The sequence below is a fragment of the Oncorhynchus mykiss genome, chromosome 1 (assembly GCF_057628025.1).
Source record: "Oncorhynchus mykiss isolate SJ-2025 chromosome 1, ASM5762802v1, whole genome shotgun sequence".
Taxonomy (NCBI): domain Eukaryota; kingdom Metazoa; phylum Chordata; class Actinopteri; order Salmoniformes; family Salmonidae; genus Oncorhynchus; species Oncorhynchus mykiss.
In genome coordinates, this window is record NC_143022.1 from 50,101,512 (window position 1) to 50,129,485 (window position 27,974).

The following is a 27,974-nucleotide window of genomic DNA, read 5'->3' on the forward strand; positions in this document are numbered from 1 at the left end:
CTCTACATTCAACACTGGTAGGCTGGTCGTGCCCTCCTTACTCTCCTGTTATCACCAAGGTATCAATATCCTGTCCCCTTGGCTCTTTGACATGTGTACATCAAGTGTATCCTCAACTCTGAGAAGACCAAACTCTCTGTAACCCTTTGATTAAAGTATATTGATATTATGGACACAGAAAATATAAAATCCAATAATCATGAAAAAAAGATGAACTACGACTATGTTTTCGCTTATATTCCTCGTATAAGTTGATGAATACCACCCAGGGACATGGTAAAACTCCTACATACACTGAAAAAAAGTTCACTTCAAAATGCATAAAATTCCCTTTCAATATCCATATTTTCATAGGTAAAGGAATTGAATGTTCATTTCTCTAGCAATAAGCTGTCGCCCACTCCAAGCTGTATATTAATGATCTGCCTTGTGTCTGTACTGGGTCTGAAGTTCAATGATATAGGTGCATGTTAAGAGCACACAACAAGCTGCACAAGAACTCACTCATTTAAAATGGTCCAGGTTACAAAGTGGCTCAATGACTCATGTTTGCATCTCAATATGAAAAATATAGTCTGCATGTTTTTCAAAGAGTAACTGATGCTATGGAGCCAGATGTCCATGTGTCAGGGGAGAAGCTCCAGGTGGTATCAGATTTTAAGTACCTTTGCATCATACTTAATGACAACCTCTTTTAAAAAGCAGATGAAAAAGCTAACGAAAATAACAATTCAACCCAGCTAATTTCCGATTCATACCACATTGTTTAACTAGAGGTAGCAAAACAACTTCAATGCTGTGATACTCCAACACTCACACTTCGAGTAGTTGGGCCCAAGCTTTCTGCACATTAAAACCAATTTAGTCGGTCTACAAACCGGCTCTCAAATGCTTGGTAGACAGCCCAATAGTCATCACTGTTACATTCTCAGAAAGAATTGCGCTCCCGAGTTGGGAAAATCTTGTGTACACCACCACACACACACACCTTGTATTCAAGATCCTAAATGGCCTAGATCCTCCTCCACTTAGTACTTTTGTCAAACAGAAAACCCAAATCCATGGCAGCTGATCTGAGAGTTCTCATGACAAACCTCTCAGGTCTGCCATGAGGTGACTAATAGTTCCCTTAAGGAAAAACACATTTAGACAATCTACTCTCTGTGAGAGCTTCCCATGTCCGGAACACTGCCACCAGACAAAAACTGTACCACCTATCACACCCTCACAAAAAAACAAAGACGTAGCTAAAGGACAATCTGAGTTTGGAACATAATCCCTAGCTGTGTATTGCTGCATTCCATGTTATCTGTAGTGTGTGAGGTGTGGTAACACTTGCTTTTATGTATCTTGTTTTGTGGTATTACTGTCTGCGTGCTAACGTTACATGTCATATCTCGCTCTGCATGTGCGTATTGTTATTGTAATGGTTTTTAATAACCTGCCCAGGGACTGCGGTTGAAAGTTTGCCGGCTGGCTGCTGGCACTTTTACTGAAACACTGATTCATGTGCACGGTCCCTGTAAAAGCCTTTTTGTATACACATTTTAAACTAAATAAGTGATATTTCCTGGGGAAAGAAAAGGCACCACATTGTAGTAATGACCCAGCTGACTAGCCAACGTTAGCTGCTGAATGAAGGGAAGTGAGTATTCAGCTAGCTATCTACCCGAGGCTAACCCAGCTAAACAGTAGTCATTATGCAGATTCTGTTGCAAAATGAAACGGTTCACCCCAAACAGAAGAAACAAACAAGTTTATATTGGGCAAATCCAGGGAGGTCCCTTCCCGTTTTCTTAAACTGTAAACCGTTTCTGTAATGAATACACCCCTGGTAATCACAGACAGGCACAGATATGAAAACTTTTATTGTTTGCTTTGAATAAAAACCCCAGTCCACTGAGGCCCACAGAGAGGACGTCATGCTGGGTTTAGAGACAAAACGGTTAGAAAAATGTACCCAAATAAACAAGCTTAAAGTCTGTATATAAATTACATTTGATGCTCAAACAAACTACCCCCAGCACAGACATTTTAGTAAGTTATTGCATTGTATCCTTGCTGTGTCATGATAGTGGCTTGAGCCAGACCCTCATGCAGGCTTCTGTGCAACAATGAAAAAAATGGAGATACAGGACATCCCTTTGAATTAGGCACTTGATTCTATGGGTGAACCTAAACTGTGTTGCCTCACTTCCTCTTGTCTTCTCAAAACACATTGGTACAGAAGAACAGAGGTTCCTCCCCTCTGATCTTCTGCTCCAATGTGTTTTGAGAAGACAAGAGGAAGTGAGGAATCAAGGCAATACAGTTTGTTGTTCACCCCATCCCACAACCCTACTGTACCACCCTTCATCTTAGACAAGAGATGCTTTTAAGGCTGCATTTATACAGGCAACCAATTCTGATCTTTTTCAGAGCTGCTCCAAATTGGTCAACAGACCAATTAGTAAACATTATCAGAATTGGGCTGCCTGTATAAAACGCAGCCTAAGACATTTGAGCAACGCCCCCCCGTTGACTTGGCGTCAACTCCCGTCACTCAATAAAATGTACCGATGTAGACATCTATACTTCTGAATAAATCTAGTACATTATCAAACAATAACCTAGTTCATCGAACAGCACTGTGCAAAAGAACTTGAGTACACCAAAATGGGCACAAGTTCTTAGAATAAATTCCAATTTAAGTCAACTTTATTTAACTTGTCTATTCACTCCGTTATTAGTTCAAATGTAGTATTCTAGTTATTCACTGGCATTAAGGCACAACAAGAAATTCATCTTAACTTCCTGAGGACACAAAAAAAAAAAAACGCAATACCGAACTTGTACTTTTTAACACCTGTTCACACGGGGTGGGGGGTATAACATCGTCGGTATCATCCCAAATGGCACCCTAGTCCCTGTAACGTGAACTACTTTTGACCAGAGCCAAGCAGTGCACTATATAGGGCTGCCATTTGGGACTCACAGGTCGTCCGCAGTTAGCAGAACTGGAATACAATCTCAGGATTAACACATTAACAGAAGACACCATTATATAAAACAACTTCAATAGTAAAAAGTGCAACTGTGTCACGTTTCCTGCAAGATATAAAATCCCAAATCTATCTAGTATTTTCTCTATTTACGTACTTATTTAAATCATGCCTGGCCAAGATAGCATCAGCATCAGACATTCAGTCAAAGTTCATTACCTCCTATCAACCAACCTTCACCCAATTTGTGCCCGATCATTCAAGCCCTCCAAAACATTAGCCTCAATATTGCTATGTAACTAATACCTAATAAGCTAACACCAAAAGGGCTCTACAATTCAAATATTTTAACCAATTTTTAACTGAACATTTAGGCTGACATCACTTGTGTAACCTCAATCAGGTTATTGTTTCTCTCCGTCAGACATCTCAAGTACTGTTGGTGGGTCAAATTCTTTCTGGCATTCTGGTTTCTTTGAGAGGAACAAGGATGTGGAGTTCAGGATGAGGTTTTAAACTGACTGACAAAAAGAGGTAAAAAGGGAACAACAATTTGGAAAGCTCCCTAGAAATGTTAGAAACCGAAATGTGGCCTAAATGTCAGGAAGAAGCATACTTAGATGGCCTGCTTTAGCGAGCTCTTGTAGCAGTTTACATAGATTACGCTAGACATATAACCGTAGCAAACAGCAGCATTGTGCAACTCTAGTTAGACAATACAAGTAGCCTCGAGTACAGAGCAATCTACAGAAAATGTTCTTCTGACCTATGATCCATCTTTCCCTATACCTAGTTATGCAACCAGAGTTAAACTATGTCACCAAACCAGGAAGAGTATAGCCAAGTTCATCTAGCACCATCACTAGTGAAGTGGAAGTAAATAAAACAGAATCTAATTTACAAAAACTTGATAGAGCTAAAAATCATGGCTAGCTTAGAGAAGTGGGATAGATGGATAGCTAGCAGACTAGGTACAGGTACAGTTTGTGTGGTTGAAAAATACACAGAAAGCTGTGACAGATCGCACTGGCTATTTTGGTACATTACAGGTTACCCCAAAAAATGAAGCTGTCAGCGATCTTCAGTCATACGGCCTTCTGTTACAAGAAGAAAATAAAAAAAAAACTCATTGCTGAAAAGGACATCCCTCAAATATTTTCTATACACAATTTAGCCACCTGGAAATTGTTTTGAAGAGATTGATGGATTGCATCATTTCCATTATTAAAATATATGGAAAAGTGGCATTCATGCAGTCTACCCCAGTGATGTTGACAAATATACAATCTTTTAGTCAAAAGTATAAAACAAACTATTTCTAAAGATGAGGCGTCGCCCCTCTGGATCTGTCCTCCAGGTGTACTACGCAGCCACGGGTATCCTTCAGGAAGGAAGGGGAAAAAAATTAGCTTTTTGATGACTTCACTATGGTTAACACCGTTACGCATGTGCACGTATGGTTAACAGAGTTATGTACAAGTGCTTGAAGGTAGGTACACTATGGCTTGATCTTCTTTCGCATTTGCTTTATTGTGAATTTCATTTGTAAACTCCATAATTAAAAGCATTACGAGGGACAACTTAACTCTAGGATTTTGCAAATGTATACGTTGATGATACCTTTGGCCACAATGGCATCCATCTATACAATAAGTTAAAAAACATATCCATTACCCTGTACTCAAAGTTCTCTGAAAACTCCCATCCTCCCTGGCTTGTTGGATTGAATCCTCCCCTGTAGCCATGGCCTCCGCGGGGGGGACCGAAGGACCCTCTGCTGGCGGAGCGACCCCTGCGGAAGCCCATACCACCACGCCCGCGGTAGCCCCCACGGGACTGACCCCCGCGCAGGGGGATCCCAAACGTCTCAGAGTTGATACGCCTCTCCTCAACCCAGGTCTGCCTCCGCTGCCTGCCAATCACAATTTAGACGCTCAACCGGGGGTTGGAGGACACCGACAGTACCTGATTGAATCTATGGTCTTACATACAGTGTACTCCATATATCAATAACACCACATTGTATAGTATCAAAACATTAGCATGGGATAGAACAGATCTGAGAGAAAAGAGACTCACAGTGGGAAACCAGAGCTTCCTCCAGGTTTTTCTGCAGCTTTCCTGAAAAACAGAATAGCTCTTTATCACGTATTGCCTAAGGGAAGACAATATTGTATTGTAAATTCTCAAACTAAATCTACAAGATAGAAGGGACAGAGGTTACCGCTATAAAAACATTGGGGAGAGAGATGATATGGGCAGTTGTCACCTACCTGCTGTAATCACAGGAGACTTTGTCGAAGAAAGACTTGGACTTGTCGTAGTAAACTTTAAGTGTTAGTGCCTCCAGCCCTTCATCAGCGTTGCCCTTGCTGTTCTGAGTCTCCACACTGGAGTTGCCCTTATCCTCCACGTTCACTGCTGCCTTCTCCGTCTCATCTTGAGAAGAAATGGACATCAAACACATTCACGCCACAATGGCCAATTACTGTTCTGCACATTTATTTAACTAGGCAAGTCAGTTAAGAACACATTCTTATTTACAATGACGGCCTATCCGGCCAAACTCGGACGACGCTGGGCCAATTTGTGCACAGCCCTATGGGACTCCCAATCACGGCCGGATGCGATAGTACCTGGAATCAGGTACTGCAGTGACACCTCTTGCACTGAGATGCAGTGTCCTAGACCACTGCACCACTCAAGAGCCACACATGGAGTTCTCAGCCAAATAGATAAAGTATCCATCCAGGCTGCCCTGAACAAACTACATTTTGGTGGAATTTAGGCATTTGAATGTACCAGAGGCCATCAGAAATACACAGCGAAATAATCTCCCAGATTGGAAAGATGTGGTAGTGAGTCTACAATTTAAATGACTAACAATTCATACATTTTCAGTATTAGGTATTGTCTAGACTTATGATCAAGACTCGCATACTGGCGTTCAAAAGTTCGGGGTCAGTTAGAAATGTCCTCGTCTTTGAAAGAAAAGCAAATTGAATATCTCGTACAATGCTGTGTACTACTCCCTTCACCAAACAGCACAAACTGGCTCTAACCAGTGTAGGAGTGGGAGGCCCTGGTGCACAACGGAGCAAAAGGACAAGTACCTTAGTGTCTAGTTTGAGAATGACACCTCACAAATCCTCAACTGGCAGCTTCATTAAATAGTACCCGCAAAACACCAGCTCCGGGATGCTGGCCTTCTAGGCAGAGTTCCAAAGATAAAGCCATATCTCAGACTGGCCAATAAAAATAAAAGATCAAGATGGGCAAAAGAACACACTGGACAGAGGAACTCTGCCTAGAAGGCCAGCATCCCGGAACCACCTCTTCACTGTTGACGTTGACACTGGTGTTTTGCAGGTACTATTTAATGAAGCTGCCAGTTGAGAACTTGTGAGGTGTCGGTTTCTCAAACTAGATACTCTAATGTACTTGTCCTCTTGCTCCGTTGTGCACCGGGGCTTCCCACTCCTCTTTCTATTCTCGTTAGAGACAGTTTGCGCTGTTCTGTGAAGGTAGAAGTACATAGCGTTGAACAAGATCTTCAGTTTCTTAGCAATTTCTCGCATGAAATAGCCTTCATTTCTTAGAACAAGAATAGATTGACGAGTTTCAGAAGAAAGTGCTTTGTTTCTGGCCTTTTGAGCCGGTCATCGGACCCACAAATGCTGATGCGCCAGATACTCAACTAGTCTAAAGGCGGCCAGTTGTATTGCTTCTTTAAACAGAACAGTTCTCAGCTGTGCTAACATAAGTGCAAAAGGGTTTTCTAATGATCAATTAGCCTTTTAAAATGATAAACTTGGATTAGCTAACAATGTGCCATTGGAACACTGGAGTGATGGTTGCTGATAATGGGTCTCTGTACGCTATTTAGATATTCCATAAAAAAAGCTGCCATTTCCAGCTACAATAGTCATTTACAACATATTTCTGATAAAATACATTTAATTTTTTTTTTAAATAAGTGATTATTTCAAAAACAAGGACATTTCTAAGTGACCACAAACTTTTGAACGGTTGTGTGTGTAATAGACATATTCAGAAAGTATTTAGACCATGACTTTTTCAACATTTCTAAAATGGATTCAATTGTCCCCCACCCCAATCCACACACACACACACACACACACAACACTCCATAATAACAAAGCAAAAACAGTTTAGCAATTTCTGTAAATGTAATTTGTTTCCAGCCCCTTGCCTCAGTACTTTGTTTAAGCTCCATTGGAAGCGATTAGACTCGAGTCTTCTTGGTATGACGCTACAAGCTTGGCACACCTATATATTAGGTGAGTTTCTCACATTCTTCGCAAGTTCTGTCAGGTTGGATGTGGAGCATTGCTGCACAGATATTTTCAGCTCTCTCCAGAGATGATCGATAGTGTTCAAGTCCAGACTCTAGCTGGGCCACTCAAGGACATTCAGAGACATGTCCCGAAGCCAAGACACAGGCATGCTGTGTGCTTCAGGTCATTGTCCAGTTGGAAGGTGAACCATCGCTCCAGTCTGACGTTCTGGAGCAGGTTTTCAATAAAGGTTCGCTCTGTACTTTGCTCCGTTCATCTTTCCCTCGATCCTGACTAGTCTCCCAGTCCCCTTAGGCTGAGAAACATCCCAACAGCATGATGCCATCACCAAAGGAATGTGCCAAGCGTCACGCCTGGAGGAAACCTGGCACGTCAGGCCAAAGAGCTCAATCTTGGTTTCATCAGACCAGAGAATCTTGTTTCTCATGGTTTGAGTCTTTAGGTGCCTTTTGTCAAACTCCAAGCGGGCTGTCATGTGCCTTTTACTGAGGAGCAGCTACCGTCTTGCCACTACCATATAGGCCTTATTGGTGGAGTGCTGCAGAGATGGTTGTCCTTCTGGAAGTTTCTCCAATCTCCACAGAGAAACTATAGAGCAACAATCAGGTTCTTGGTCACCGGCCTTTCTCCCCCGATTGCTCAATTTGGCTGGGCGGCCAGCTCTAGGAAGAGTCTTGGTGGTTCCAAACTTCTTCCATTTGAGAATGATGGAAGGCCATTTTATTCTTGGGGACCTTCAATGCTGCAGATATTTTGGTACCTTTCCCCAGTTCTATGCCTCGACACAATCCTGTCTCGGAGCTCTTCGGACAATTCCTTCAACCTCATGGCTTGGTTTTTGCGCTGACATGCACTGTCAACTGTGGGACCGTCATAAAGACAGGTGTGCCTTTCCAAATCATGTCCAATCAATTTAATTTACCACAAGGACTCCAATCAAGTTGCAGAAACATCAAGGATGCTTGATTGAAACAGGATGCACCGGAGCTCAATTTAAAAAAAGGTCTGAATACAGATTTACTGTACTGAATACAGTAAATCTGGCATCTGATCTCTTATTTGAAATAAATGAGCAAATGTCAAAAAACATAAATCCACTTTAAATTCAGGCTGTAAAACAAAACGTGGAAAAAGTGAAGGGGTCCGAATACTTTCTGAAAGCACAGTAAGTAACCTATGCGCCACCGCTCTGTGGCTGCATATGAAACAAGTGAAAGAAAATAAATGTGCCAGAAAATAGGCCAAGTTGATTCACAGACAATGAGAGCATCATGTGCTCTCCCGCCATGTGTAAAAAAAATGTATTTAAAAAAAGTGACTGCAACGACAGCACACACACACGGGGAGGGGGGACAAACAGAAGACCGTCAAACCAGCATTGTTTCCCTGTCATTGCTCACTTTGTGACTAACAGGCTCCTGTCCTATCAATACATTGAATGAAAGGCATCTTCTAGCGGGAGAGGGCTCGGCTGACTTTTCTGACTAGCGAATTGACAAGTAGTCTCGTTAATTGAAGTGGAAAAAGTAGCCGGCTGAAAATTAGTCTGTAATCGTCTGTTTAGCCGACAGACCGCGCTAGTGGAACACCCTGCAACTTGGCTACATTGTGCTCAGGCTTGCCTCGTGTTAATCTCGGTCCCCTGAACACAATCACACATGCTTCGGATGCCGGCCATGTTTTGTCTGTCTGAAGAAACCAGCCATGTATGCATGATCTGTCCTCAAAAACACTAGGCTAAATCAAGCTCCTTCACCCATAAGTGCTGGATCAAATGTTATGAGGGCCTGATCTGTACAGTCCTGGTACCTTTTAGTTTGAGCTTGCTCTGGAACTCCCTGTCCATTTCTTCCTTGTTGAACTGGGCGTTGGCACTCTCAAAGTCAAAGTCCTTCTCGAACTTCATGGGTCCGTCTAGGCGCACGTTGAAGCGGCTACGGCCGCGTTGTCTTCCCCCACGACCACGCCTCTGAGGCGGGGGGCCACCAACTGGGAAACAGGAAGAATAGACAATATTACCACCAGAAACATGTAGTAAACACCAAACAATACAATGATACCACAAAATTATAATAAGTTACACCAAAAGCAGTGCCCCTTGTTCAAAACTGAACCATGAAGAATATGAATAAACAAAATGCAGGAAAATGTCCACTATAGCATAGATTGGTAGTTTGCTGTGCTTTTATCTACCAATTGACAGAATAAAGCAATGGCTTGCCATCCATCACAACAGAATACTTCAAATGTCACCCTAACAGATTTATACAAATAGAAATTCCAGCAGCATATAAAGCATGAATAGCATTACCCATCCATACAACATATTAACAATCGCAAAAATATGGCGTAACAGAATTAGCATAACACACACGAAACAGAGCAGTGATCGCCATCTCAACTTGTCAATGTGCACAGCAATGCAGACAGTTGCAAGCAATGGACCACCATGTAACCTACTACAGCACACAGGATGGTGGAGTTGTGTAAACGAACGTGGGCTTGACAGTTTAAGTAAAAGTCACTAGGGCATGCAGAGTCTGAAACGGCATGGAGCTGAGCACAGAGGACGGTTAGAGCAGAGGTGCTCAGTTAACCTGCAGGCCGTTGACTGGCATCCCTGCCTTCACCTTGCGGCTGCTGCTCAGACACTGCTCTGAGCGCTTTCTGGGCCTGGAATGGTACAGTCCATTACTTTAGAGAGCTCAGCTCAACTTTAATAAAGAGATTTAGTCCCAAACTATAGACTACCTATAGAAACAGGCAAAAGTTGTTAAAATGTTGAAACTCCGACAGACTTAAGAGTTACAAAAAAATGTCAGGGGTCATTTTTGTTTTTAGGGGTTGCAGCACAACAAAACACACAGGTAAAGCCTCCGATAGGTCTCACCTACGGAGCTAAAGATAGAGTTGGTAAGCCCTGCAGTGGTATAGCGTTGGTGAGAAATGGGCGCGTTGCAGGGCGCACCCCAGGCCTGGTTACTGCGGGCCCCGCTGACGGTCTCACCATAGTGATGGTGCTGCTGCTGGGCATGGCCGGCGGCTGGAGCCGAGGGGGTCGTTTGGCCTGGAGCGGGACTCCTACGGCCCAAGCTGTGAGTCGGAGCGTAGGGGGCCGACGGGGCTGCCTGTTCTACTGTGGGGCTCTTCCTCAGGGGGTCCAGGGAGGGGCTGGTGTGGCCTGAGTGAACAGAGGGTTAGTGTTACACTGGGCTACTCAACACATGAATCAGACTCAACACTGGTTCGTCAAGAGTTACACTTCATGGATATAAAGCTTAAGTTATTAAACGCGTTGAAGGTTGTGTGTTGAGAAAAGCAATCTGTAATTTTATTGAGAAGAGGCAAAAAATAAATCAGAAAGTGATAAGGGGGCGGGGGAAGCAGTATTGGGTGACATTATGCTCTCACAAGATGATACATAGGCCTAACATACAGTACCAGTCAAAAGTTGACACAGCTACTCATTCAAGGGTTTTTCTTAATTGGACTATTTTCTACATCAAAACACATTTGGTTACTACATGATTCCATAAGTTTTTATATTTTGAGATTCTTCAAAGTAGCCACCCTTTGCCTTGATGACAGCTTTGCACGCTCTTGGCATTCTCTCAACCAGCTTCATGAGGTAGTCACCAGGAATGCATTTCAATTAACAGGTGTCCTTTGTTAAAAAGTTCATTTGTGTAATTTCTTTCCATCTTAATGCGTTTGAGCCAATCAGTTGTGTTGTGACAAGGTAGAGGTGGTACACAGAAGACAGCCCTATTTGGTAAAAGACCAAGTCTATATTATGGCAAGAACAGCTCAAATAAGAGAAACGACAGTCCATTACTTTAAGACATGAAAAAAAATCCAAGAGCTTTGAAAGTGTCTTCAAGTACAGTCGCAAGAACCAGAAAGCGCTATGATGAAACTGGCTATCATGAGGACCGCTACAGGAAAGGAAGACTGAGTTACCTCTGCTGCCGAGGATAAGTTCATTAGAGAGTTACCAGCCTCCAATTACAGCCCCCCAAAAAATGCTTCACAGAATTCAAGTAACAGACAAATCTCAACATCAACTGTTCAGAGACTGCATGAATCAGGCCTTCATGGTCAAATTTCTGCAAAGAAACCACTACTAAAGTACACATATAAAAAAGGAAACACAAGCAATGAACATTAGACAGGTGGAAATCTGTCCTTTGGTCTGATGCGTCTAAATGTGAGACTTTTGGTTCCAACCACTGTGTCTTTGTGAGATGCAGAATAGGTGATCAGATGTGTGCTTCTCACCGTGAAGCATAGAGGTGATGTGATGGTGCTTTGCTGGTAATACTGATTTATTTAGAAAACCTCCATTTAACCAGCATGGCTACCACAGCATTCTAAAGTGATACGCCATCCCGTTTGGTTTGCGCTTAGTGGGACTATCATTGGTTTTTCCAACAGACCAATGCACCTCCAGGCTGTGTAAGGGCTATTTGACAAGGAAGGAGAGTGATGGAGTGCTGCATCAGATGACCTGGCCTCCACAATTACCCAACCTCCACCCAATTGAGACGGTTTGGGATGAGTTGGACCGCAGAGTGACAGGAAAGCAGCCAACAAGTGCTCAGCATATGTGGGAACTCCTTCAAGACTGATGGAAAAGCATTCCCGATGAAGCTGGTTGAGAGAATGCCAAGAGTGTGTAAAGCTGTCATCAACGCAAAGGGTGGCTACTTTGAAGAATCTGAAATATTTGTGTTATTTCATAGTTGTGATATTTACAATGTAGAAAATAGTAAAAATAAAGAAAATCCCTTGAATGAGTAGGTGTGTCCATGTGCCACAAGAAAGGAAATATTCAGGTTAGCCATCCCTTGAAAGAATACGACCGTGTGCTCTACAGATGAGTAGTAGGGAGTGAATGGGTTAGATCTACAGCTAGTTTCAAATGAGTTTGTTTCACCAAGGTGAGTACATAGTAGAACAAATCAGTGTTTCTCTTCCTCGTGGGTTTCCTTTACCTTTAGATACAAGGACAGTAGCGGTACCCAGAGAGTGACTGCTCTGGGACTGGGTTGCAGCGGAGCGTGTGTCGCTCCCAAAGGAGGAGGGCGGCACTGATCTTCCTGTATGGAGAGGAACAGCAGGTGTAGAGTAGAGGGCAAGAACTACACAAGTGCGAGGAGTCCTCTCTGATTCTCTTTCAATTATTATTTTTGATATCGCACGTGCGATTCACCTGAATCTCGAAGAACCAATTACAAATGTCAGTTGGTCGAAAGGTGAATGAGGTGAGCCCCTCCCATTATCGAAGGAGCGACTCACCTGTCCTATGGTAATTCTCACAAGAGTACTTCTCTAAGCTTTCCTCAGCACGAAAATATATGTTTAGCTGTTTCGCAAGTGCCGCAAGGTTACACCACCGAGCGCAGAAATTCCAGCTCTAGTCTTTTGTGTTGAGTAACTTACCGAAAACATGTTGTTGCTTTGTCTCCTGTGTTAGCACGCTATGCTATTAGCCCACTAGGTGAACACTAGCTAGAAAACAAGCCTTAACGGATAAACATCGACTAGCACACACACGTTACCAATACTTATAAAAATGGGCTGCCGTACGTAAATAAACATGCTCAGGCAGCTCTAACTAGACAAGCGAGTTGAGGTTTTTACTAAATACTGGCCAGTGCTACCTTAAAAATTAAGCCACACCACTAGCCGTCACAATGAACGCTAGCTACAACCATCTTGCTATTGCTAGCTTAGCTCCCATTTTCTAGTTCGCCTAGCATTAAGTTACTTTGTGCCTACTAACTGAACCAGTCCCACCACACCATGACCCAGTCTACAAGACTGCCTGTAACAGGCTAGCTAAGGCAGCAAGTCTGGCTGTACTGCTAACCTATGCTGGGCAAAACGCTCACATGGCCTACCTCAGCTAGTTCAGTTCTCTTGTATGGTTTTTTTATACTTACCGACTCCAACTACTAGGTTCTCAGGTTCAAGAGAGTTAAAAACCAGGTCAGCTACAGTATCAAGGCCAGCCTTGCCACCACCTGCCCGGCAGATCCAGATATAATGGCAACCCGGTCTCCAATCTCTCTATGAGCCAAGGTGCTGCATCTGGGAGAAGGGCAGTTCTCTAGCACCAGTGCAAACTGAGCAACCAGCAATGTAGCATGCTGCAAACCCACAGTCCAATTTTTCGCACAGAGATCAGTGGGGGAGCAGGCCCATTTAGCTGATTTCCCTATAGGGAAGAAGGTGCACCAGACCTAGGGGTACACCCCAGCGCCTGTGTCCTGAGCTGCCACCTCTCAGGTAGACTAGACCGGACCAGACAAAGCGGGCTGTTATGTGCCTTATACTGAGGAGTGGCTTCCGTCTGGCCACTACCATAAAAGTCCAGATTAGTGGAGTGCTGTAGAGATGGTTGTCCTTCTGGAACTTTCTCTAATCTCCACAGAGGAACTCTGGAGCTCTGTCAGAGCAACCATTGGGTTCTTGGTCACCTCCCTGACCAAGGCCCTTCCCCGATTGCTCAGCATGGCAACCAGCTCTAGGAAGAGTCTTGGTGGTTCCAAACTTCTTCCATTTAAAAATTTGAGGCCACTGTTCTTGGGGACCTTCAATGCTGCAGAAATGTTTTGGTACCCTTCCCCAGATCTGTGCCTCGACACAATCTTGTAGGACAAATCCTTCGACCTCATGGCTTGGTTTTTGCTCTGACATGCACTGTCAACTATGGGACCTTATAGACAGGTGTGCCTTTTCAAATCATGTCCAATCAATTGAATTTACCACAGGTGGACTCCAATCAAGTTGTAAAACCGTGAAGGATGCACAATGGAAACAGGATGCACCTGAGCTCAATATTGAGTCACATAGCAAAGAGTATGAATACTTATGTAAATTGTTTATTTTTAATAAAACGTGTTCATTTCTAAAAACCTGTTTTTGATTTGTCATTGTGGGGTAGTGTCAACTGATGAGGATTTTTTCAAATGTATTTAATCCATTTTAGAAGGCGGCTGAAACGTAACAAAACTTGAAAAAAAAAGGGGTCTGAACTTTATAAATGCACTGTATATTTTTTAAGTGGGGGAAAATACCTCAATATTCTTTAAAAAAAACTAAAACCAAATAATGTACAAATTAAAAATGGACCTTCAATCATACAGTTTCTTGACTGTGTCCAGCTTGATAATAAATCACAGAAATGACAGCTAGACTGAGGTAAGAGTCATTCATCTTGATAGCCCCGCGATGGCCAGGCAAGCTCTGGTTAGCAGAGATCATTCTCGTGCTGTACGACGAGCCCTGGCAACTCCCGTTATGCGGGGGATCTTCTGACCCAAGCAAACAAAGATTTCCACCCTCACTCAAACACAATGGCCTTCCGGGCCTGGCCCATGAGGTCAAATCTGAATGTGACAGGCCTGCCTCAGTCATTGACTATCCAGTGTCAGGGCCCCTTCTACACACTCACTGTTTGCAAACAAGTGGTGCATTTGAGAAAATGTGACAAAAAGTTGTGCTTTTTGCAGGTCCTTATTGCTTTCTCCTCAGTCTTTCTAGACACTATTTTGGCCTGTCATATAGGCTTTGGAAATAACAATTGGTAAAAACTTGTTTCAAGAAGGGGGTGCGTCATTTACGTCCAGTTTTCCAAGCCCCGCCTTGGGATCCGTCTATTGCACTTGAGGCCATTTCACAGCATATTTTTGAGCCGCTGGAAAGCATGTAAATTAAGTAGCTCTCCTTCAAGATCGCTTCACTGGTCACCCTTAAGTCCACAAAGCAAGTACGTGAGCCACGTGCGCTGTCAGTTCACCATTCGTGCCTACAGTTTGCCCCAGGATTTTCCCCGGTTTCAATTGTCTCACCTTGGAGCTTGTGGCTTTCCACCCACCACTTCTACAGAAGAACTTCTCCACCATTTGTGTCCAGTACGCATATTGCGCATTTACTTGGATACACCAAGAGCGTCGCACAAGGGGAGGCCACACTCATCAGTTATCACATTGGATTGTGGACGCTATTTTATTGGCCTATAATAACAAGGGATTACAGCCGCTGGACAGCCAATGGGCTCTCTCCAGTAGAGGTATGGCTACCTCTTGGGCACTGTTCAAAGGGAATCTACTTACAGGAGATTTGCGATGCAGCTTGTTGGGAATCCCTGCATACATGCCCAGGTTCTACCGGCTAGACATCACTGCAACTTCTTTGGTACATAGTGTCCTCAGTGTCAGGGCCTCTGAGGGTTGATATGTTAAGACTACCTGGCTTTGGAGAGCATGTTTGCAATAATGGAGTTGGCCATATCCCAAGTGCAATATGGGGACAAATAATTGAAAGAGAAATCAAGGTTACTTTCATTACCACTGTTCTCTGATATGAGTGAGATATTCCCCTACTTGTAAGAGCGTGACGAAGTTCGGCATGCTCGAGAATCACCACAGGGTGAGCAAGTAGCTCCTTATTATGAACGGAGGGGTTCACCTCCCTTCGACTGGTCTGTCTAACAGATGTGTAAATGGTTCCTCAAGATTCAGCTGAATCCCACGTGAGATCTCACTCATAATATCAGAGAATCAGGGTTACAAAAGTAACCTGACTAGCCTCATTATTTCCTGATTTGCTTCCTGACCTGTGACCCTTGGCTGAGTGCTAGCAGAATCTTCATAGAGCGGAAATGGCGAGTACTATCACACTGAATATTTTGAATATCAAATATGTAAAACATAAGGGAGCCGACAGTCTACGTGACTCTTTTGGCATAGTGGAGCCCATTCAAACCTTCTGCGCCTGTGAAATGCCCAGCTTGATCCAAGAGCCATGTGGCAGCCTGCAACCCTTGGAAAGCATACATGACTGTCACTTCCTGACAGAGCTTAAAACATATCTACCTGCATTTGACAGGTAGATCGCTTAATGCATAGCATTAGCTTGCCTTTGAAGGTATAACGTGACTGACAATAAGCTTTAGAACACAGTTGACATTAGTAAAGTATGACTGACTAATATCAGACCTTGAACACACTAGTGATTAACCTAGCTAGCGGTCCCTTCCTCACCATATCCAGGCTTTGTGTTGCTGTGGCTCTTACCGTCACCAACGGTGCCAAACTGCATGGACACCAGGGGGCTGGTGTTACACTGGCTGTACAGGGGCACGGGAGCTCGGTTGAACAGGCCGTTGGAGCCCACCGACTGGAATGGAGCTGAAGTGGCAGCAGGAGCAGGTGGAGGGGCTGAGCACACAGAGGACTGGAGAGGAAGAAAGCGAAAAAGGGAGTTGAAGCCAAATATCACTGCACAGGTGCACTTATATTAGGGATGTGCATCTCTAGTTTCATGAATGAGTCGATACGCATCTAGATGCACGGGCTTTGATACTTTTTAGATTGAAACGATCTGGTACGATTTAGTTTGATTAGTGGAACGAATTGATGCACTAACATTTTTAGCATAAACACCTTACTTTTCCATTTTAAATTAATATCTGCTGCCTATGGGAGTTCAGGAGCTGGGCCTCTGTGCTGCATCTGTCTGAGATTACTTCTCTAAACTGAGTGACCCTGTGTGTGTGGAGGCACCTGAGCCGAGCCATTGGGCAGACCACCCCACTATCAGATTAGGAGTGGGAAATGTACAGTATGTTCACCCCCCGCATTTTTTTTTTTATATCTATTCACCACCTGATTAACTTAATCATTTTTGCAGATTGAAAAATGTTGAGCTAGTACCATGTCAAAAAAAAATTGAAACCATCTTGGCATTTAGACAGTTAATATAATGCAGCTTTGGATTTGACCTGTCTCGAAAGCAAGTAGTTTAGAAGTTTACAGAGCTTCTCCCGCTCTGACTAATGAATGAGAAATGATAGCGGTCCTTTTTGAAATTCTTATTCATGTAAAAAAAGACCAAATACACTGACTGTTTAAAGCAAACCTTCCAAAGCTATTTCTTATGTTGAACCTGAATAATCTAAATTTTACTAGTAACGCTACTCTATGGATTACAGTTCATTTTTTAGCTAGCTAACGTGACATATCTAAACAAAAGACCAAGTTAAAGTTTGCTGTTAGCTAGCTAGCGTTAGATGGCTGGCTGGCTAGCTAATATTAACTTACTTTTATTAAGTGTGTGTGTAACGTTAGGAATGTTCTCAGAATGCCATTTAACATTCATTGCTAGTTATAGGTTTAATGTTAACTAGATATTTGTATCTGGAATTTGTCTTTCAGGATCAGTAGAACACACCTGACCTCTCCACCAGTCATACTAGGAGAAAGTTCAATTGCTTCTCATCAACAAGAGAGCTGGCCCAAACAAGCAAAGGCAGCAGAGCAGTCAACGAAATGTACCATTTCGTCACTAACTACAGAATTGAGGAAACGCGTGAGGACCTGAATTGTGATAACTGCAGTGGCCAAAACAAGAACAAGATTGTGCGCTGGTATTGTGCCTGGCGGACCATGCACAAGCGCCACCACAGTCTCGGACCTTCACTTCCTGATCACAGGCCACACCAAGTCCGACTGGTGCTTCAGCCTTAAGTAGCACTTCAGAAAGACCCAAGTGAACACTGTCGGAGATGGCTGGTGTTGTGAAGGGCAGCACCGTGACAGGGGTCAACATCCCACAGCTGGTTGGACTGGAGGATGGTACGGTGCTGGTGGAAAGCTATGGCGGGCAACACCTGACTCCGTACTTCGGACCACTGCCACAGATCAAGCAGTACCAGCACTTCAGGGGAAAATAATTGTCATTGCATTGTATGAGGTTATTATTATTATTCTCTAAACTTGGGAGGTCAATTGATGTTGTGCAGGTTTGTAATGTCTTGTGATTTTTTTGTTGCGATTGTTCCCCGTTTCACAGCTTTGATGCTCTGGAGTCTGGTGTTGTCGCCAAGGAGCGTTTGGACTGTCAGGACCAGGTTTCAGCTTCTGCGCAACGCTGACATCCTTCCTCCCATAGATAGTCTGCCTGTACAAGGACCACCTGGGACTGGACACAGCTAGACAAACGTATCTTTGAGAAGATCAGGGAGTTTTGTGACAAAGAGGCAATCAACGTCACATGCCCAGCATCAAAGTCAAGGGCAGGACAGAAACAGGCTCTCCAAATACAGATTCCCTTGTTCATGCGTGGTTCGGACGGACCAGTCATCAGCACTATCTGCAGTGCCTCTATTCAAATGCCTCTCTCCTAACACTGCTGCTCAGCCACTTTACCCCTGATTGTATGCATATCATCTATCACAGATATTGTTATTGTACATACCGGTACTGTATATTATTTGTATTGACACCATTTTTTAAATTGCTGCTATGCAAGTAACCATTTGGCTGTGCCGTTTACACCTTTTGTAGAGACCCATTCACTTAGCAAAATATTGATATATAAAATGAATGTGGTCGTAACATGATTTTGTGACATACAATATCATGTGACCGTATCAAGTGTCAACCACAAATATATGAAGGATGCATCTGTTTATGTACTGTACATTTGCACCTCAAATCATGTTTCAACTCAGGTTGCATGGCCTTATCACATAGTACTGCATACATAAGTTGTGTAACAGTATATCAAGTATGCTAATGTACTGCATTTTGGCAGTGGTGTAAAGTACTTCAGTATTTTTTTGGGGGGGGTGTCTGTACATTACCATTTATATTTTTGGCAACTTACTTTACTACATTCCCAAAAGAAAACAAAAGTAGTTTTTACTACATACAGTGGGGAGAACAAGTATTTGATAACCTGCAAAATCGGCAGTGTTTCCTACTTACAAAGCATGTAGAGGTCGAATTTTTATGCACTTTGTAAAATTTGAAACCGGTTTTCTGACTGATGCATGTTTAATTTGTATCGGTTTGGGCTCCCACAGACCGATGCATTCATATCGTAAACATTTGAACCGGGGACCAAGGCAAATCGTATCGGTACATCGCTATGTGTTACGTTCCCCAGCAAGAAAACCAAAATGTAGCGCAAACAGAAGAGGGTACAAACAAAGTCACCGACCAATAACTGAAACAGGTGGGGTTTTAAGATTGGTTCTGAAAGACACTCATGGGTGTGTCCACTGAAAGTTGACGAGTAACAACACCCACCATGATGGCCCACTAAATTTGCCCAACAAGAGGCAAACAAAAAAGGCACAGGTGAAACACCTTCACACCAATGAGATCACAACCAGCACAGGTGTAACCATACTGACTAACGAGGTGACAATCGGTGCACCCTATGTGCTAACGAGCTAAAGTCCAACCTCAAAACATAAATGGAGAAACCAAAGCCTGTAACATGAATAATGCTTTCTATAATAGAACAATGCAAATTGACACTTAGCTGATTCTTGACTTTTACTACATATGTCTGTTTTACAAGGGTGTACTTAGGATATTGAAGTATTTTGTGGTTGGGAGAAGCTGTACCTGGACGATGGCAGGGTCCTGTGGGAAAGAGCATGTTGGCTTTGGCGGCTCACACACAGTCAGGTCCTTGATGTCACTGCCTCTGAAGATTATGTACTCAAAGATCTCATCTCGGGGCGGGATGGGCCTATCAGTGGGCCGATCCTCTGTGCCAAAAGACCAAACTAAATGGGGAAAGACAAAGCATTCAGTTAGCATAAGCAGTGAAATGACATGCAATGTGTAGCCAAAATGTACTTTGAATCAGGTGTACTGTTGGACTGGGGGGAAAAAGTTGGTCACCCGCTCGCAAAATAAATGTACACATACATGTTATTTAATCATTGCACCCACACTGTTTGCGCGCCTCAGTGAGCGTCTGCGAGGCCAGGCGCTAAAATAGAAATTGGTTTGATTGTGACGCGCAACGCACTAAGTCTGGCCTCTCCCATCTCCTCATTGGTTTTTAGAGCACATACCCACGTGGGTGATTGAAAATTTACTTTAGGTCCACACTCTGGTCGGTTGTAGTAATGCTGTAAAGTTGGTTTCCAACCGCCATATGAAGGCCAAAGAAAAAGAAGCCTGAAGGAAGGATGAGAGATGACCATTTTTAAAAAATGTATCTGTGGATTAATTGTTGGAGTAGAGGACAGGGTGTATTTCAGGTAAAATAACAACCCAATGTTTATATACCAGGACAAATTAGCTAGCTAGCTAGGGGACTTTAAGTAGCAACCACCTAGTAGACCAGGTATGGTAACTGCTGGTGGTGAAGGAGAACAGAGGTAAAGAGGGAGTTTACCTAAAAGGGCTTTGTAGATGAACACATACAAATGTATCTTTCTGCACATATAAAGTGAGGTCCAACCTACCATTTGGTACTATGCGCAATGGTGGGTGAGTGACATGGCATTTGTAATAAAGCGCAAGAAAGCATGATAAACAGAGTCCAGTCTCTAAGACAGAGGAGGCTGCATGCATATAAGACAAGATACCATAATCAAATTACAGATTGAAAAGTAGCCTGAACAAGCTTCTTTCTAGCCATAAGCGGGAAGTAAGCCTTATTACGAGAAAAAAAACGATTTCAATTTAAGCTTCGTCACAAGATTATCCACATTGTCCTTTTTAAAGTTAACTTGTCATCCAACTGAATACCTAGGTATTTGTAGGATAACACTTTTTCGAATCCCTAAGTCAACAGATCTGACAATGCTAACGTTCTCTGGCAGAGTTCTAGCTCTGGTAAAAGGTCATGAATTTAGTTTTTGTACATTCAAGACCATAAAGGGAGGCTTGCAGTGAATGAAAAGCAGTCTGGAGCTCTTCAACAGCCTGAACCAGAGAAGGAGCACATGAATATATAACTAGCAGCTGCATATAGATGTAACTTTGCTGGTTGCATCCCATTTCCCAAATCATTAATAAAAATTGAAAACACATAAGCTAAAATTTATTCTGGGGCACATATCTATTAATCTCAAGAAAGCTAGACTTGTGAAAATCAGTATATACTGACCAACATACCGATAACTGCCAAAATAAAGTAAACACTAGCATTGTGTCTTAATAGGGCATTGGGCCACCATTAGCTACAGATTGTCTGCCAGATAGTGTTTTTTAACCAAATATTTTGTGTCAACTACTGGGCGTTACAGGTAGGGCTCGAAATTAAAACATTTGTTAGCACTGGTGCTCCCAACATCTCTTCTGGGGCTCCTAGATTATTTGCATTGATTGAGATATAGCATATTCGAATTCTAGATACTTTTAAAGCACATGTTGTGCACTAGAAACTAATTCAACCCTGTAAAGACATTTGTTTATTATAAAAAGCTAAAATATGAATACAAAAATCTGTGGTTGAAAAGTAAGTAAATTGTGGAATATTATGTTTGTACAAAAGCACTACCTATGTATTAGTGTTATTGCCAGTGTTATTTTATTTACCTGTAGCCTAATCTGACTGATTTACCGTCAATCTAATTCATTCTAACAGCTGATCGGCAATTGCGATAGAGCTGTGACTATGACCACAATGAAATTGGAAGCAATTATCTAAACATGGCCATTAATAATTGAATAATAAGGCTACAACAGCCTATAAACTTCAGTTTGTAACTTTCCCACTAGCCATGATTGGCTGAAATAAGTGGGCTGGACATGCCGAGAGAGGAGTTTGGATTGGTCTGCCGTATAGAAGGCTTTTGTCTATTTGAGTTGGTCAGTCTGTTGGAAATCCTGTCGAATGTGGTTTTCAAAATGTAGCTGCATAAGTGTTGCTCTCCACTTTCTGGAGGATCCAGTTCGGGAAAAAAAATCAGTGGAATTAGAGTATGATAGCTAAAGAGATGGGACAATACCCGTTTCCGGATTACGTCGTCAAACTAAGGGCATTTGTGGCATCAATCCAATGGAGATGCGTCCACCATGCATGATGATGTATAAGGTAAGATGGTCTAGCTAGCTACATTCAGATATTACACATTTCTAAATTTGACAGAAAGTTGTTTCATGTCAAGATAAAGTGTACCGTTAGCTGGCTGGCTCCCTAGCTAACATTAGGTGGCATGACGTGATGCGTGTGATCTTACATGTTTACCTAGGTAGCTAGCTACATGTCTTAAGCTGAAGTGTCCAACACTCGTTGAGTATGGCCATGTCTGTAAACGTGGGCAAAAAAGCATAATGAAATAGTTGCCAGCAGAGCTGGTTAGGCTGTTTTCATATGCCAAAGCAGCAGCTACTATTCCTGGGGTCTAGCAAAATTAAGGCAGTTTATACAATTTTAAAAACATTACAATACTTTGAGATTTCACAGCACACGGTGTGCCCTCAGGCCCCTACTCCACCACATATCTACAGTACTAAATCCATGTATAGTATGTACATTATCGTGTGTGTGTATGCATGTTGCTTCATGGTCCCCGCTTTTCCATAATCTGTTTTTTTAAATCTAATTTTACTGCTTGTGACAGTTACTTGATGTGGAATAGAGCTCCATGTAGTCATGGCTCTATGTAGTACTGTGGCCTCCCATGGTCTGTTCTGGACTTGGGGACTGTGAAGAGACCTCGTGGCATGTCTTGTGGGGTATGCATGGGTGTCCGAGCTGTGTGCCTGTAGTTTAGACAGCTCGGTGCATTCAACAGGTCAATACCTCGCATAAATACCACTTTCAGCCAGAGAGACTGACATGCATATTATTAATATTAGCGCTCTGTGTACATCCAAGGGCCAACCGTGCTGCCCTGTTCTGAGCCAATTGCAATTTTCCTAAGTCCTTTGTGGCACCTGACCACACGACTGAACAGTAGTCAAGGTGTGACAACTAGGGCCTGTAGGACCTGCCTTGTTTATAGTGTTGTTATGGCAGAACACCGCTTTATTATATAGACAGACTTCTAGCTACTACTGCATCAATACGTTTTGACCATGACAGTTTACAATCTAGGGTTACTCCAATCAGTTTAGTCATCTCAACTTCCACATTATTTATTACAAGAGTTAGTTGCGCTTTAGGGTTTAGTGAGTGTTTTGTTTCAAATACAATGCTTTTAGTTTTAGAAATATTTAGGGCCAACTTATTGCCACCCACTCTGAAACTAACTGCAGCTCTTTGTTGAGCGTTGCAGTCATTTGTCGCTGTAGTAGCTGACATGTATAGCGTCGAGTCATCCGCATAAATAGACAGTCTGGCTTTACTCAAAGTTAATGGCATGTCGTTAGTAAAAATTGAAAAAAGCAAGGGGCCTAAACAGCTACAGGGAATTCCTGATTCTAACTGGATTATATTTGAGAAGCTTCCATTAAAGAATACCCTCTGGTGGCCTCCCGGGTGGCGCAGTGTTTAAGGGCGCTGTACTGCAGCGCCAGCTCTGCCACCAGAGACTCTGAGTTCGCGCCCAGGCTCTGTCTTTACCGGCTGCGACCGGGAGGTCCGTGGGGCGATGCACAATTGGCCTAGCGTCGCCCGGGTTAGGGAGGGTTTGGCCGGTAGCGATATCCTTGTCTCATCGCACACCAGTGACTCCTGTGGCGGGCCGGGCGCAGTGCACACTAACCAAGGTTGCCAGGTGTTTCCTCCGACACATTGGTGCAGCTGGGTTGGATGGCGTTGTGTTAAGAAGCAGTGCGGCTTGGTTGGGTTGTGTGTCGGAGGACGCATGACTTTCAACCTTCGTCTCTCGAGCCCGTACGGGAGTTGTAGCGATGAGACAAGATAGTAGCTACTAAACAATTGGATACCATGAAATTGGGGAGAAAGGGGTATAAAAAAAATAAAAATAAAAAAAAACCCTGTTCTGTTAATGCCATACGTTTTTCGAGCAGCAAACTGATGGATAATGTCAAAAGCGGCACAATTTTATCAATTTTTCTCAGTCAGTAATTTGTGTAAGTGCTGTGCTTGTTGAGTGTCCATCCCTATAAGCATGCTGAAATTCTGTTATCAGTTTTTACTGTGAAATGGCATTGGTCAAACAATTTTCTTCCAGGAGTTTACTAAGGGTTGGTAACAGGCTGATTGGTCAGCTATTTCAGCCAGTAAAAGGGGCCTTTACTATTCTTGGGCACACACTCTCTAGTAGGCTTAAATTGAAGATGTCGCAAAAAGGAGTGGCAATATCGTCAACTATTATCCTTAGTAATTTTCCATCCAGATTGTCAGACCCCGGTGGCTTGTCATTGTTGATAGAAAACAATTCACTTCCACACTGACTGTGGAAGTAGTGAGAATTTAAAAGTACAATTCTTGTCTTTCAGAATTTGGTCCGATATACTTGGATGTGTAGTGTCAGCGTTTGTTGCTGGCATGTCATCCCTAAGTTTGCTTATCTTGCCAATGAAAAAGTAATTAAAGTAGTTTGCAATATCAGTGGGCTTTATGATGAATGAGCCATCTGATTCAATGAATGAAGTAGCCGAGTTAACTTTTTTTTTTGAGGGGGGGGGGGGGGGGGGGGGGGGTCTCATCTAAGGTGCCCCAAAGCTTTTTACTATCATTCTTTATCTGGGTCTCATAGTGTAGTTTCTCTTTAGTTAAAGTCACATGATTTTTTAACATTTGCAGTATGTTTCCCAATCAGTTGGGCTGCCAGACTTAATCGCCATACAACTTTTCCTCATCAATCCAAGGGGATTTAACAGTTTATTTTTCTTAATGGGTGTGTGCTTATTATTAACTGAAATATGTAGTTTCATAAGTGTGTTAAGTGCAGCGTCTGGTTGCTCCTCATTACACACCACAGACCAGCAAATATTCTTTACATCAACATATGAATCACTACAAAACTTCTTGTATGAAGTTTCTGGTGGGGCTAAAGCTTGAGAGAATGTGTGAACAATGCTGAATGGGTGTAGACAAAGCTCACCGAAACACTAAAAATGCCCTTCTCAAAAGTGAGTTTAAGTTTATCAACTTTCAAAGCAGAATTACTTTCCCATTGTTCTTCAAAAATGCATTGTATGATACCATTTTTGTAGGTCTCTATTTACCAATGGAAAATAATTTATATATATATATATATATATATATATATATATATATATATATATATATATATATATATATATATATATATATATATATATATATATATATATATATATATATATATATATATATATATATATATATATATATATATAGAAAATTTTGCTACACAAGACCAAATCCAGGTGGTGAGTCACATGTTATTTTATGTTATGTCGTCATCTTTTCTATAAAGGTTTATACTTCATCTTTATTGGTTAAAAAAAAGTAATTGAATTATAACCTACCAGTGGCACTTACGTAGACATTTATATGGGGGGGGGGGGGGGGGTTACCCGTAGTTACTCAAGGAAGTAAACTCAGCGTGAATGTAAATAGTGTATTATGCCCTCTGATCACATGCAGTTATACTCCAGTTAGCAGAATGCATGATTGCAGTGCTTTAGAGAACATAAGTACACCCAAAATATATCACAGATAAAGATTGGCCGCTAGCTTCTTTGCTAACAAACACACTTCGGAAGCAGTAAGAAGGGTAGTTTATCATGAGCGCGTTATGCAGCGATGCTGACTAGTCAGTCATTGATCATGTTATGAAGCGTGCGTAACGCTTAGAACAAGTACTGATAAAGAGAAAGGAAACCAATTATACATCACCTAAGCGCTTGAAAGTGCGCATACAATCATACTTGAAAACATCCATAACAACAACATTCCCTTAAAAACATTAGATGTGACACACTGCCTGTCCAAATCAGTGTTCCATCTTCACTAGAATTCTATACTAGCACTCAATGGGCAAAAATGTGTTTGATATCGTTTCATTAACCTTCCGACTTGGTCAGAAACACAGGGGGACAGATGCTGATACCAAAATAAGTTATGTAAGCCATTGCCAAAAGATATTTCAAATCTGGTTGACTGAATACTTATGACTTTGTATCCAACTTTGTAGTAACAATAACAATTTGGCAAATATAAAAGGCCAAATGTAGTCTACTTCAAAATACACACATTCAACATGAAAGTAGTTTAATTAGGATATAAGCCATTTAAATTTGTTTTCATGCTCAGGTTGTTTTAGACTCATTTTTCACTCTCAAAATGACAATTGTTCATAGAGAAACAACAAAATGTGATCCGAGTCCATGTCAATGGTTAAATCACATGAACCTTTTTTTTTTTAGGTCTGAAAGAAAATGTATATTTGAGTGTAATGTCAACAGGGTCAATGGAAGGCAGGTTCAGAGGGTCAGGTCTTGACACGCAAAAGCTTTAGGTGTTACAGGAACCTTGTAAAGTGATAAGAACTCCTTATAACTAAGTAAAATAACCTCTACATTTACCAGTTGGCTCACCAATATAATGTTATTTCAGAACCAATATTCGAAAAACAACTAAGTATTTTTATACAATAGATCCAATTATTCCATGTAATATCTCTGTGGAGAAAAATTAGGCTTAAATTAAGGACCATGACAAGAAAACCTGCCAATGAAAAGCAGGACATTTCACTGGAACTGTGTCAATATTATAATTGCAAACCAACATGAAGTTAAGGCCACCAAAAGTAGAGAAGACATGAGGAATACAATTCCACATAGAAGTGGGTTCTCTTAGGTATTGCTTTATCCAATTTATTTTAAAAGTAGTATTTAAGGTAGTAAAGTCCAGAAAAATTCAGCCCACCATTCTCATAAGTGTTCATTACAACAGTTTTCCTAATCTAAATGGGTACGGTTTCTCCACAGAAAGTTAAAAAGCATCTGGTCTATCTCCTTCCTCCCTCTCCCTGCAAGTGTATACTCGTCAGACGTCATCAGAAGTGTCCACTTAATGAGGGGATAGGGTGTCCTTAAGTGTTTGGACCCGTAACCCTTGTATCCCTCATTTACTCAAGTGTTTATTTTGGCAGTTAGCTGTATATAAGCAAAACTCTTTAGGTTTGCAGCTAAGATAGTAATTTACGGGCACCAGTTCCCCCCCCCATGCAGTGTAGAGCGCAACATTTTTTTTGCCGGCTGGCAAATTCCCGAAATTCAGCATCACTTACGTGGAGTTGCTTGTGAATGTTAGCGATACAGTTGTCGCGCTGCGTCACAATTTTTAACACAATATGGCAGGTTTACATGACACTCTCAGCTTGTACTTGAAATAAACATGGTTAACTAGCTCCATCACCAGGTAACTTCTTAGGTTTAACAAGCCAACACTACTAGCTAGTTAGCAAGTTGGCTGGCTGACTAGTCAATTAGCTAGCTTGCTAACGTTAACCAAGTAGACACCTTTTTCAGAACAGCATAAAAACAATTAGTCACCGTGTGATGAAATGACGTTTGCTTACAGGCATCTCTGTAACGTTATGTAGTTAAACGTTATTTGGTTGGTGCACAACAGTGCGGACATTTGCATGAGTTAACGTTCTTTACCTTTTGCAAGTGCGACAGTCGAATTCTCAGTGTCAATAGTGTAGAGAATCCCTTCGTAACGAATCTCGGCCTTAGAAATTAGGCTGATTTTGCTCCCGATATATGGGGTTCCTCCACTCATGATGGCTTCAAATCCAACTAGATCCCTCACTGAGCGTTTCTTTGAAGCATGTATGTGGCTAGCCCTTTTTGTGCTTTTGCGTGCTATTCTTCGATGAGGTTTAACTGCGGTTGGTCTCCAATATGTTGCATTACCGCCACCTACTAGACTGGAGTACAACTCCCTTATACTTTGCTTGAAAAAATAAACAAACAAATACCCTACCATCTAACACTGCACTCAC

The 27,974-nt window shown here is 42.2% G+C and overlaps 1 protein-coding gene across 8 annotated transcripts; it reads right to left on the bottom strand.

Moving 5' to 3' along the window:
* Positions 1–1,850: 1,850 nt before the first annotated feature.
* Positions 1,851–27,864, bottom strand: LOC110524242 (protein LSM14 homolog A). 8 transcript variants are annotated; one of them, XM_021603717.3, is made up of 10 exons: positions 27,631–27,864; positions 19,726–19,889; positions 16,384–16,543; positions 12,295–12,399; positions 10,308–10,481; positions 9,110–9,289; positions 5,255–5,420; positions 5,061–5,102; positions 4,656–4,893; positions 1,851–4,362 (listed from the first exon to the last, which is right to left on the bottom strand). In XM_021603717.3, the coding sequence occupies exons 1-10, from the start codon at positions 27,749–27,751 to the stop codon at positions 4,300–4,302; spliced, it is 1,413 nt and encodes a 470-aa protein (XP_021459392.3). In that variant the 5' UTR covers positions 27,752–27,864; the 3' UTR covers positions 1,851–4,299. The 8 variants fall into 8 exon arrangements, with proteins under 8 accessions (XP_021459392.3, XP_021459382.3, XP_090089431.1 ...); XM_021603707.3 differs by having other exon boundaries at positions 10,191–10,481; XM_090233305.1 differs by lacking the exon at positions 12,295–12,399.
* Between the last annotated feature and the right edge of the window lie 110 nt (positions 27,865–27,974).

Bases quoted from the DNA above. Each gene is read 5' to 3' on its own strand.
- LOC110524242 (XM_090233253.1), bottom strand. From the start codon at position 27,751: ATGAGTGGAGGAACCCCATATATCGGGAGCAAAATCAGCCTAATTTCT. The intron at 12,400-16,383 runs GTAAGAGCCACA...CTCTCCATACAG, and splicing joins GTTTGGCACCGTTGGTGACG to GAAGATCAGTGCCGCCCTCC. The intron at 5,421-9,109 runs GTACCAGGACTG...TTTCTTCTCAAG, and splicing joins GAGCAAGCTCAAACTAAAAG to ATGAGACGGAGAAGGCAGCA.